We start from the raw sequence: 13,400 nt of genomic DNA, 5'->3' as shown, positions 1-13,400 counted from the left end.
GATTTTAGTTTGATTGTCCCTTATAGATTCTCTCAGCGTGGGACTCACTTGAGGGTCATCAGGATACGTAATTCCGATGCCGTAAGGAGCACGTATTAGCATATGCTGACATAATTCTCGTCCGTAGCCTCTGTCTTTCGTAGCTGTAGATGTAGTTCCGGCATCTCATACTGTGCAGCAGATCATTTCCAAGTTACGTTAATGCTTCGAAAATAATGTAGGTAAGATAAAAATGATTTGGTTCTGATGAAACCGAAAAGAGCGTAAAGACAGAGGACACACATGAGGAACAGTATACAGCGATCCGTTGATATCCGATGATGAGTGTATAAAGATGTCGGCACTTCAAGTATGTTCTCAAAGTACAGTAGTTGTGCACAAGATTGTGAAATATGATCAGAATTGGAGACGTCTCAAACATATTGTACCCAAGCGTTTATCTCAACTCCGAATTTATCACAACTCCAAGAGCTGGGATAAAACGTTGCCAGATTAACAAACACATCAAATACACTCCGGGAAATTGAAATAAGAACACCGTGAATTCATTGTCCCAGGAAGGGGAAACTTTATTGACACATTCCTGGGGTCAGATACATCACATGATCACACTGACAGAACCACAGGCACATAGACACAGGCAACAGAGCATGCACAATGTCGGCACTAGTACAGTGTATATCCACCTTTCGCAGCAATGCAGGCTGCTATTTTGCCATGGAGACGATCGTAGAGATGCTGGATGTAGTCCTGTGGAACGGCTTGCCATGCCATTTCCACCTGGCGCCTCAGTTGGACCAGCGTTCGTGCTGGACGTGCAGACCGCGTGAGACGACGCTTCATCCAGTCCCAAACATGCTCAATGGGGGACAGATCCGGAGATCTTGCTGGCCAGGGTAGTTGACTTACACCTTCTAGAGCACGTTGGGTGGCACGGGATACATGCGGACGTGCATTGTCCTGTTGGAACAGCAAGTTCCCTTGCCGATCTAGGAATAGTAGAACGATGGGTTCGATGACAGTTTGGATGTACCGTGCACTATACAGTGTCCCCTCGACGATCACCAGAGGTGTACGGCCAGTGTAGGAGATCGCTCCCCATAGCATGATGCCGGGTGTTGGCCCTGTGTGCCTCGGTCGTATGCAGTCCTGATTGTGGCACTCACCTGCACGGCGCCAAACACGCATACGACCATCATTGGCACCAAGGCAGAAGCGACTCTCATCGCTGAAGACGACAAGTCTCCATTCGTCCCTCCATTCACGCCTGTCACGACACCACTGGAGGCGGGCTGCACGATGTTGGGGCGTGAGCGGAAGACGGCCTAACGGTGTGCGGGACCGTAGCCCAGCTTCATGGAGACGGTTGCGAATGGTCCTCGCCGATACCCCAGGAGCAACAGTGTCCGTAATTTGCTGGGAAGTGGCGGTGCGGTCCCCTACGGCACTGCGTAGGATCCTACGGTCTTGGCGTGCATCCGTGCGTCGCTGCGGTCCGGTCCCAGGTCGACGGGCATGTGCACCTTCCGCCGACCACTGGCGACAACATCGATGTACTGTGGAGACCTCACGCCCCACGTGTTGAGCAATTCGGCGGTACATCCACCCGGCCTCCCGCATTCCCACTATACGCCCTCGCTCAAAGTCCGTCAACTGCACATACGGTTTACGTCCACGCTGTCGCGGCATGCTACCAGTGTTAAAGACTGCGATGGAGCTCCGTATGCCACGGCAAACTGGCTGACACTGCCGGCGGCGGTGCACAAATTCTGCACAGCTAGCGCCATTCGACGGCCAACACCGCTGTGCCGTGCGTGTGATCATTGCTTGTACAGCCCTCTCACAGTGTCCGGAGCAAGTATGGTGGGTCTGACACACCGGTGTCAATGTGTTCTGTTTTCCATTTCCAGGAGTGTATATAAATGAAAAACAAGCCTTCGCGTCGTTACTTTTTGATATCTAACAGGTTAGCTTGTTGCCGGAGATTGGGAGACGCTGATGCTTTTTGTATTCTGCCCTGTTTGAGAGTTCATTTCAGTTTGGGAAAGAAATTCACACTTTTTTTTGTTTCCACAAATAATGTTAAAATGAGGGTAGAACCACAAAGCAGAACCGTTTTTGGTTGTAGATGAACTGAATGTTGATATGAATTTCTTGACGCATTTTGATAATTTAACCGTCTTCAAGTTAGTTAGTCCAAGTGAACGTATTGCGAATATGTGTCATTTAGAGTCCTACAGAATTTTACGAAGCTTCAGACAGAAGAATTACAGCCGGTATGATAAGCTGAGCCTGATTTCTATCAAAACTGTTTCATTATTATGAAGTAAAAATCAAAATTACATCATATTCTAACAATGCAAATGGTTTCAAGAAACAAATTTTAAAAGATATCTGTCGGATCAGTTCGTAGTACAGTATTAGAATTTAATGCGTTACCGCTTTTTAGGACACAAGAATAAACATTTGTTATACATACGTACTGCTTTGTCTTACAGCAGTTTTATATTGAAAACCTTAAATCAGTGTAATGAGTTTCTTTTCTGTGTATGTATTGTGTCAAAGTCGCAGAAGTAGTCTAAACAGTGTGTTCAATTACACACGCAGGTAAATGTGTTTGAGACGTAACTGAATAGATAACAGATGCATTGTGTACACGTGTTGGGGATTGGGACGGGGGGCGGGGACGCCAGAGCTTTTGTGTGTGTGTGTGTGTGTGTGTGTGTGTGTGTGTGTGTGTGTGTGTGTGTGTGTGTGTGCGTGTTCTGGGGTGTAAGGTCGGAGGGCGGGAGAAAGGAGGAGGAGGAAAAAAGCATGTAATGTTGTGAGAAAGCAGGTCGTGAAGAGTGAATTCTGAATATGGTGTCAATTATTTTTTATAGAAATTTAATACAAATTTCTAAGTCTGTCCGTTTAATCTATATCTTAGTTCACAGTTGTATAATTCAGAAACAGCTGTTTCAAGTAAGTTGGTATATAAAGATATTAGAAACGGAAGAATACAAGGAAGGAAATGTTACAGATGAATGAGATTTATACTAAGTAGTTAACTTTATGTTTCCAAGGAACAGTCCTATGAAGAATTTCTAACAGCGCTCTTGTCTGAGCGTATAATAGAAGTCGTTGAATGTTGTAGGTAATTAAAAGCGAAAACACTGCCTAACAATGAAACACAGATATGGCGTCATCAAACCATTCCAAAAATTAATTACTGCAGAACTGCTTTAAGTACATATTGATAGTTACTGAGTATGTTCCACAAACTTGGAATTTTCTTCGATTCATAGAAATGAGTGTTACGTTGGTTAGAATTTACAAAGCTGACCCATACTGCCATGTAAGTACTAAAGCGGAGATAAGGCATCATTTTTATCATATGCAGATTATTACATATATTCGTGGAGTATTTAGGATGAAGACGATGTGCGGATTAGCAAAATACGCAACCGAATCCACAATTACAGAAACGTGGTGTTTCTTATCGATTACTGTTTTAATCTACGTAGGGACAATAATTAGTTTTCTCATTTGTCTGGATCAGTTGATAGTGTCATCCACCTCACACACCTAATGTAATAGGGGTTAACCCTGCGGAGGACGGAAGGAGACTTGTGAGAAGGTGCTGGGAATTGACGAAAGAATCTTTTGGATGTCTAACGCAACTACATATTAGTTTCTTAATTTCTTGAAGGTTTGAAGTACAAATGAGCAAAAAACATTTCGGCACTCTTTGTAGACAAACAACATGCTGTGATCTGTAAGCCCACCATGTTTTTTTCCCAAATACTTTCGTCGTGTTTTGAAGAATAAGACACTAATACTACGCCTATTACTAAGGCTGACACGGCAATGCACAGTTTTGTTCTGGCGGCTGATATCGCTGTTTTGTTATATTTGTGCGAAGGAGTGGACACTTGGGGAACGTATATTCTGAATTCCAGTGAGATTGATTTCCAACATAAGACAGAGAGTGGCTGCGCTTATTGAAGAGTTGTTTTGATGCAAGACTCACCCGAGTAGTAGGACTCGTCGCGCTCGTGGAAGTTGTGGTGCCGCATGCTGACGTCACCGTCGCCCGCCTGGTGCAACTGTGGGATGAGGTTCAGCCAGATGGCCATTTTGTGCCCACGGTAATGGCTCTTCATCCGAGGCTTCAGCGCTGCGGAAATACAGTGAGAGAGGCTGTTGTCAATTTTAAGTAAACAGGAAACTCGATAAAGTAAATTCGCCTTCAAGAATACTGAAGTATTCCATTTTAGGCTGTATAGCACTATTTCAATGACATGTGTCAACAGGTTAGAAAATATAATGATCCATGTAACGTTAACTATCAGTAATGGAATACCGTATGTCACTACGATGTACTTTAAAAAAAATGGCTCTGAGCACTATGGGACTCAGCATCTATGGTCATCAGTCCCCTAGAACTTAGAACTACTTAAACCTAACTAACCTAAGGACAACACAACACCCAGCCATCACGAGGCAGAGAAAATCACTGACCCCGCCGGGAACCGAACCCGGGAACCCGGGCGCTGGAAGCGAGAACGCTACCGCACGACCACGAGATGCGGGCACGATGTACTTTCGTCAATCCGTTCTTAAGTGCAACACCCCAGATGATTTCCTATGAAGTACATAAATCAATGCTACTAATTCCTTCCTTCTATTCTTTTGTACAAAGGAAGGATCAACTCATCTGCTTGAAGTCTCTCTTCGGATGCATTGAATAAAATACGACTTATTTTATCAAATATTTCACTCTTCGTTGCAAAAGAGAACTGCTTTCACTGACTGGAGAGCATAAATTATATAGTTGCCGAACATATAATTATAGTGAAAGTCCAACAGACCACCTTAAAATATAACAGAATATTACTACTTTTTATTTCCTCTAAGTTACATATCCAATCGAAACTTTTCCAGTATATGAAGAAGTACGAATGCAACGTTTCTGTAAGCTGTGTTAAACTAGAGGATGATAAGTATGTGCATAGTAGTTCAATGATTGTGTATGCAGGTTTTTTAATGAGAATAGTTCTGCTGACGATATTAACCAGACTGACTCTACAAGTGTGTTACCTATTAGCTCACACTAAAATACTGCAGTGCGATAGTATAATATTTACAGATCGAGTCCCTGTTACCGTATTGTTTTATAAACACTAAGTAACGAGCAAACTTTGATGTCAATAGTGCATTACATATTCCTATTGTGGGTCTTAATCTTTTTGTTGAAGGCAACACACAAACTGTTGCAATTCGGCATTCAAAAACTCACTCCGACTCGCTCACACCTCTATTTTACTGACTAAAAATACAATAAAAATAGCGATATTTGTAGTAAGATACACATGTAATTCACAAAAAGGTACCTATAGTAATCCAGTCTATAGTTACTGTTATAAGCTACACTCCTCGAAATTGAAATAAGAACACCGTGAATTCATTGCCCCAGGAAGGGGAAACTTTAGTGACACATTACTGGGGTCAGATACATCACATGACCACACTGACAGAACCACAGGCACATAGACACAGGCAACAGAGAATGCACAATGTCGGCACTGGTACAGTGTACATCCACCTTTCGCAGCAATGCAGGCTGCTATTCTCCCATGGAGACGATCGTAGAGATGCTGGATGTAGTCCTGTGGAATGGCTTGCCATGCCATTTCCACCTGGCGCCTCAGTTGGACCAGAGTTCGTGCTGGATGTGCAGACCGCGTGAGATGACGCTTCATCCAGTCTCAAACATGCTCAATGGGGGACAGATCCAGAGATCTTGCTGGCCAGGGTAGTTGACTTACACCTTCTAGAGTACATTGGGTGGCACGGGATACATGCAGATGTGCATTGTCCTGTTGGAACAGCAAGTTCCCTTGCCGATCACCAGAGGTGTACGGCCAGTGTAGGAGATCGCTCCCCACACCATGATGCCGGGTGTTGGCCCTGTGTGCCTCGGTCGTATGCAGTCCTGATTGTGGAGCTGACCTGCACGGCGCCAAACACGCATACGACCATCATTGGCACCAAGGCAGAAGCGACTCTCATCGCTGAAGACGACACGGCTCTATTCGTCCCTCCATTCACGCCTGTCGCGACACCACTGGAGGCGGGCTGCACAATGTTGGGGCGTGAGGGGAAGACGGCCTAACGGTGTGCGGGACCGTAGCCCAGCTTCATGGAGACGGTTGCGAATGGTCCTCGCCGATACCCCAGGAGCAACAGTGTCCCTAATTTGCTGGGAAGATGCGGTGCGGTCCCCTACGGCACTGCGTAGGATCCTACGGTCTTGGCGTGCATCCGTGCGTCGCTGCAGTCCGGTCCCAGGTCGACGGGCATGTGCACCTTCCGCATGATCACTGGCGACAACATCGATGTACTGTGGAGACCTCAAGCCCCATGTATTGAGCAATTGGGCGGTACGTCCACCCGGCCTCCCGCATGCCCACTATACGCCCTCGCTCAAAGTCCGTCAACTGCACATACGGTTCACGTCCACGCTGTCGCGGCATGCTACCAGTGTTAAAGACTGCGATGGAGCTCCGTATGCCACGGCAAACTGGCTGACACTGACGGCGGCGGTGCACAAATGCTGCACAGCTAGAGCCATTCGACGGCCAACACCGCGGTTCCTGGTGTGTCCGCTGTGCCGTGCGTGTGATCATTGCTTGTACAGCCCTCTCGCAGTGTCCGGAGCAAGTATGGTGTGTCTGACACACCGGTGTCAATGTGTTCTTTTTTCCATTTCCAGGAGTGTATTTAGGAGTTTCAGTTATGACAACGGTAAATGCACAAAATGAAATAGATTACCAGTTAGTAGCGGATCTACTAAGTACAATCTTGCAGGGAATTTACGAACAAATACTTAACTCACATTTCATACAGTTATGAGAGCACTTGTTTATTTTCGTGGAGATGAAACAGGGATAATCACCAAAATGGAAGAATGCCATGCGGAGGTAGCACGTCATTCAAAATGTATGTAGCACTTTATAAGACAATGAACATTATAAACAATTGCATAAAGCTGCAAGTATAAAAATAAAGTAATGGATAGCTTATGGAAGTCATAAGAATATTTAAATAGATGTGAAACAGCAGAATACCAAATAGAGTTTACAAGGGAGTGGGTCGAGCTAGTATTCGGAGACAAGGGATAAGAATTAGTGGCAGCAACCGAAACGAGTCACGATGTCAAAAACTACAATGAAATCGAAGGAAAGAAAAGAGAAGAGGTAAACAAATTATGTACTTACATTAATCCATAAATTCACTTTGTTTTGGTCCTAATATTTCCTCACAACACGTAACCTCAATTTGTTGTTTCGGCATCCCATTGTATATGACTGACTGTCGGTATAACAAATGATGTAGGAAACTAAGCTGTGAGTAGCGTAGACGAATTTAGGAACCTATCACTAAGGTCACAAGATCGAGATAAAGGAAACAGCTCGCCTAACTCACCTAGACTGAGGTACTGCTGGTTGCCAGTCTCGTAGGCGTCCCAGTGCAGAGCACGGTAGCGGGTCTTCTCCTGCGGGGTGCCGTAGTCCGTGTTCTGCTCACGGGGCTCGTTCGGGTCGCTGCCAAAACAGCTGTGTTTAGGCTGGCGGTAATTATACCAGTAACATATCGAGCATATAATATGTATTACTATACTGGTACGGTGACAGACAAGTGTAGTTTGTATCATAAATAAAAGTGAAAGCTGAGATGGTGATAAATATATTATACTAGAAGCCAAAACATTTTCTGTCAACATATGCTCCCGAAGGAACTAGTTTCTACATGAGTGCCAATTTCTGGTTAGGAAACGCCTCTGACCTCATAATGAAATATATTCCTACTTAGTACAAATGTATATGAAAGGCCGACTTTTCGATTATTACCATCTAACTGTATTAAAAATTCTTCCATTATCAACCTAAACTATAAGTATAATACTACTTCAGGACTTTACCTGTTACAATTAACTGCTCGGTTGCATGTGTTAACGGAGGTGTTCCCCATTCGGACCTCGCATATGATGCAACACTGAAATCGTCTGTGTTAGGTGATATACTTCCAAACATGCCTTTATTATTTTATATATTCTGACAAGCCTGTAAATTTCGCGCCCCCGTTGTTCAGCCGTATCAACGCGAATGTTGTACAAGTGATAACATTGGCATGTTAGCTATCGTGTTTCATCACCAGCAAAATATGGCGATGCCCCATTCTCCAACCATGGGCCGTGGGTAAAATTGGGGCGTAGTTATATGTGGACATAATCGAAAAGTTCACATTTAAAATACCTGTGTGTCAACCGTAACTACCTATCGTAATTACTTGGTGGCAGGCCCATTTGTGGACACAAATTTATAATGTTATTATAATGCACTTTCACACGAGCCACTTTCCGCTGTCATTTGTGATTCATTTTGTACAAACCGGACTCCTGCTTGCAGTATTTACTGGGAATGTACTGTGTGCCTACTCTAATACAAATCGATGTTACTGTATTAGAGGCGTTTAGGTCCACCTGTCATGCAAAAAAAAAGTTTTTTTATAAATTCTGAAACATATTTCATTATCGATGTATCGGAGGGTAATTTTATACAGTTCTCATCTTGGGAGCGTTTTGTGTGGTACGGAACTGCAGCTTGCTAGTGAAGTTCCTTAAAAACATGTATCATGTGCCCATGTGCATTTCCACAACAGAAGAGCATACGAATGAGAGGGAATACTCTAAAAATTACTCGGCAGCTGACAAGCTACCGGTGCAGACTAACGTAAACAGTCATATAGAACCCAACACTTTATAAAAACAAGAAGTGAATAAAACTATCCGTGATGATGGTACAGAGGTACTGAAACATATTTAGGCGTTTATAAATATCATTTATTAGTAGACGGAACTGAAAACCATTAATTCAATCTGCAGATACGGCTGCAGTTAGGATTTCAGAACTAAACGATAAATAAGTGAAAATGGCTTTTGTGTAGGGTAGATTTAAAGACCATGTAATGTTAGGTAAGGATGAGCAGGGAAGGGTTGGTGGGTCATGGGTGGCAAAGCTGTCTTTGGTTGGGAACTACGATGATGCCAGGCGAAGAGATGGAAGAAGGAATGTTTGACGTGAGTGTACACGAAACCAACGCGGACACTGTCAGACAGGAGCTATAGATAAGTTAAGACCCGGTCAGAGGGAGGCTAACCAGATGCAAGAATAATTATAACTAAAAAGCCTTGGATAAACGATATCGTTGCGTTGTTGTTGTGGTCTTCAGTCCTGAGGCTGGTTTGATGCAGTTCTCAATGATACTCTATCCTGTGTTAGCTTCTTCATCTGCCAGTACCTACTGCAACCTACATCCTCCTGGATCTGTTTAGTGTATTCATTTCTTGGTCTCCCTCTACGATTCTTACCCTCCATGCTGCCGTGCAATACCAAATTGGTGATCCCTTGATGCATCAGAACATGTCCTACCAACCGATCCCCCCTTCTTCTCAAGTTGTGCCATAAACTTCTCTTCTCCCCAATCCTATTCAATATCTCCTCATTAGTTATACGATCTACCAATCTAATCTTCAGCATTCTTCTGTAGCACCACATTTCGAAAGCTTCTATTCTCGTCTTGTCCAAACTATTTATTGTCCGTGTTTCACTTCCATACATGGCTACACTCCATACAAATACTTTCAGAAACGCCTTCCTGACACTTAAATCAATACCCGACGTTAACACATTTCTCTTCTTCAGAAACGCTTTCCTTGTCATTGCCAGTCTACATTTGATATCCTCTCTACTTCGACCATCATCAGTTATTTTGCTCCCCAAATAGCAAACCTCCTTTACTACTTTAAGTTTCTCATTTCCTAATCTAATTCCCTCAGCATCACCCGACTTAATTCGACCCTATTCCATTATCCTCGTTTTGTTTTTGTTGATGTTCATCTTATACCCTCCTTTCATGACAATGTCCATTCCGTTCAACCGCTCTTCCAAGTCCTTTGCTGTTCCGACAGAATTACAATGTCATCGGCGAACCTCAAAGTTTTTATTTCTTCTTCATGGATTTTAACACCTACTCCGAATTTTTCTTTTCTTTCTTTCACTGCTCGCTCAATATACAGATTGAATAACATCGGGGATAGGCTACAACCCAGTCTCACTTCCTCCGCAACCACTGCTTCCTTTTCGTGCCCCTCGACTGTTATAACTGCCATCTGGTTTCTCTACAAATTGTAAATAGCCTTTCGCTACCCGTACTTTACCCCTGCCGCCTTCAGATTTTGAAAGAGAGTAATCCAGTCAACATTGTCAAAAGCTTTCTCTAAGTCTACAAATGCGAGAAACGTAGGTTTGCCTTTCCTTAATCTTTCTTCTTAGGTAAGTCGTAAGGTCAGTTTTGCCTCACGTGTTCCAGTATTTCTACGGATTCGAAACGGATCTTCCCCGAGGTAGGCTTCTACTAGTTTTTCGTCTGTAGAGAATACGCATTAGTAGTTTGCGTTCTTGACTAATTAAACTGATTGTTCGGTAATTTTCACATCTGTCAGCACCTGCTTTCTTTGGGATCGGAATTATTATTTTCTTCTTGAAGTCTGAGGGTATTTCGCCTGTGTCATACTTCTTGCTCACCAGATGGTAGAGTTTTGTCAGGACTGCCTCTCCCAAGGCCGTCAGTAGTTCCAATGGAATGTTGTCTACTCCCGGGGCCTTGTTTCGACTCTGGTCCTTCAGTGCTCTGTCAAACTCTTCACGCAGTATCGTATCTCCCATTTCATCTTCATCTACATCCTCTTCCATTTCCATAATATTGACCTCAAGTACATTGCTCTTATATAGGCCCTCCATATACTCCCTCCACCTTTGTGCTTTCCCTTCTTTGCTTAGACCTGGGTTTCTATCTGAGCTCTTGGTATTCATACAAGTAGTTCGCTTTTCCCAGAAGGTCTCTTTAATTTTCCTGTAGGCGGTATATATTTTACCCCTAGTGAGATAACCCTCTAAATCCTTACATTTGTCCTCTACCCGTCCCTGCTTAGCCATTTCGCACTTCCTGTCGATCTTGTTTTTGAGACGTTTGTATTCAGTCTCGCCTGATTCATTTACTGCATTTTTATATTTTTTCGTTTCGTCAATTAAATTCAATATTCCTTCTGTTACCCAAAGATTTCTACTAGCCCTCGTCTTTTTACCTACTAGGTCCTCTGCTGCCAACACTACTTCATCTCTCAAAGCTATGCATTCTTCTTCTACTGCATTTATTCCCCCTTTCCTCTCAATTGTTCCCTGATGCTCTCCCTGAAACTCTATACAACCTCAGGTTCTTTCAGTTTATCCAGGGCCCATCTCTTTAAATTTCCATCTTTTTGCAGTTTCTTCAGTTTTAATCAACAGTTTATAACCAATAGATTGTGATCAGAGTCCACATCTGCCCCTGGAAATGTCTTACAATTTAAAACCTTGTTCCTAAATCTCTGTCTTACCATTATTCTATCTGAAACCTGTCAGTATGTCCAGGCTTCTTCCACGTATCCAACACTCTTTTATGATTCTTGAACCAAGAGTTAGCTATTATTAAGTTGTGCTCTGTGCAAAATTCTATCAGCCGGCTTCCTCTTTCATTTCTTAGCCCCAACCCATATTCACCTACTACGTTTCCTTCTCTCCCTTTTCCTACTATCGAATTCCAGTCACCCATCACTATTAAATTTTCGTCTCCCTTCACTATCTCAGGTATTTCTTTTATTTCATCATACATTTCTTCAATTACTTCGTCATCTGCAGAGCTAGTTGGCATATAAACTTGTACTTCTGTAGTAGGAGTGGGCTTCATGACTATCTTGACCACAATAATGCGTTCACTATGCTGTTTGTAGTAGCTTACCCGCACTCCGATTTTTTTATTCATTATTAAACCGACTCCTGCATTACCCTAATTTGATTTTGTATTTAAAATCCTGTATTCACCTGGCCAGAAGTCTTGTTCCTGCTGCCACCGAACTTCACTAATTCCCACTATATCTAACTTCAACCTATCCATTTCCCTTTTTACGCTTTCTAACCTACCTGCCCGGTTAAGATATCTGTCTTTCACGCTCCGATCCGTAGAACGTCCGTTTTTTTTCTCCTGATAACGACGTCCTGTTCAGTAGTCCCTGTCCGGAGATCCGAATGGGAGACTATTTTACCTCCGGAATATTTTACCTAAGAGGACGCCCTCATCATTTCATCATACAGTGAAGCTGCGTGCCCTCGGGAAAAATTTCGGCTGTACTTTCCCCTTGCTTTGAGCCGTTAGCAGTATCAGCACAGCAAGGCCGTTTTGGTTAATGTTACAAGGCCAGATCAGTCAATCATCCAGACTGTTGCCCCTGCTACTACTGAAAAGGCTGCTGCCCCTCTTCAGGAACCACATATTTGTCTCGCCTCTCAACGGATAACCCTTCGTTGTGGTTGCACCTACGGTACGGCTATCTGTATCGCTGAGGCACGCAAGCCTCCCCACCAACGGCAAGGTTCATGGTGCTTTATCGTTGTGTTTGGCATAGGAAAAAGACAGCATGTCGAAGGATATCACACTGCAATGAAGATTTGAGATCCGGTTCGAAATTGTGTGAGTCATAGTTGCAAATCATTACGTGGCCTGACCAAACGGCATCTGCCTCAGCATACCATCCGACGAACCTCAGGCAGATACTAATTAGTATCATCAAGGCATAGGTCAGTATTTTTGTCGAATCTATGATCGTATTTCTCCTATTTCCAACGTGGTTGTATGTCGCAATTAACTCTAGTGACATTACGTGAAACAGTTCCTTTACACAAATTCGACAAATCTGAACACAAGTGTTACTGTGCGAGGACGCCGAATAAGAAACGACTTAATGAATGGTGAGAATTATAAAGAATTTGTTTTTCTCGTTATATCTGAGAATTTCCATGAGCAGGTGTAAACCAACTACTCGATACGTTCTTTTCAAGTTCAGTACTGACAAATTTCTGGTGAAACTAGCAACTGGGATACATTTTATAATCCAACTTACAGTTAGAACAGAACAGAAGCATCTGAAATTTTGTACTACAGAAGAATTCTGAACATTAGATTCCATATATCTTGATTTCCAGAAGGCTGCTGGCACCTTTCCTCACAATCGACGTCTAATCGAGTATTGCTTTAGTTATGTGACTGGATCCGTTATTTCCTCTCAAAGAGGTCACATAGACGTAGTAACAACAGAAATGATATCTGGCGTTCTCCACTAAGTGTTATTGCCCTTCTGCTGTTCTTTATATATATTATGTTGTGGGGACTACAGTTTTATTGGCAGTGCATTTGTTGATGCTACAGGTCTACTAAAGAGACTGCCTACGCTACGTTTGTTTGTCATCTGCTGGAATACT

At 43.2% G+C, this 13,400-nt stretch overlaps 1 protein-coding gene across 1 annotated transcript in view; it reads right to left on the bottom strand.

Annotated features, from left to right (window-relative positions):
- Positions 1–13,400, bottom strand: part of LOC126325620 (neuroligin-2-like) — a 402,316-nt gene that overhangs the window by 39,285 nt on the left and 349,631 nt on the right. The window contains exons 8-9 of the mRNA XM_049995264.1: positions 7,471–7,589; positions 4,013–4,159 (exon numbers count right to left, since the gene is read on the bottom strand). Of these exons, the coding sequence (XP_049851221.1) occupies positions 4,013–4,159; positions 7,471–7,589 (266 nt within the window). The remainder of the gene's footprint in view (positions 1–4,012; positions 4,160–7,470; positions 7,590–13,400) is intronic.

Source organism: Schistocerca gregaria, chromosome 2 (assembly GCF_023897955.1).
Source record: "Schistocerca gregaria isolate iqSchGreg1 chromosome 2, iqSchGreg1.2, whole genome shotgun sequence".
In the NCBI taxonomy this organism is placed as follows: domain Eukaryota; kingdom Metazoa; phylum Arthropoda; class Insecta; order Orthoptera; family Acrididae; genus Schistocerca; species Schistocerca gregaria.
The sequence above is the reverse complement of the archived record's forward strand: the minus strand, read 5'-3'. Positions and strand labels throughout refer to the sequence as shown.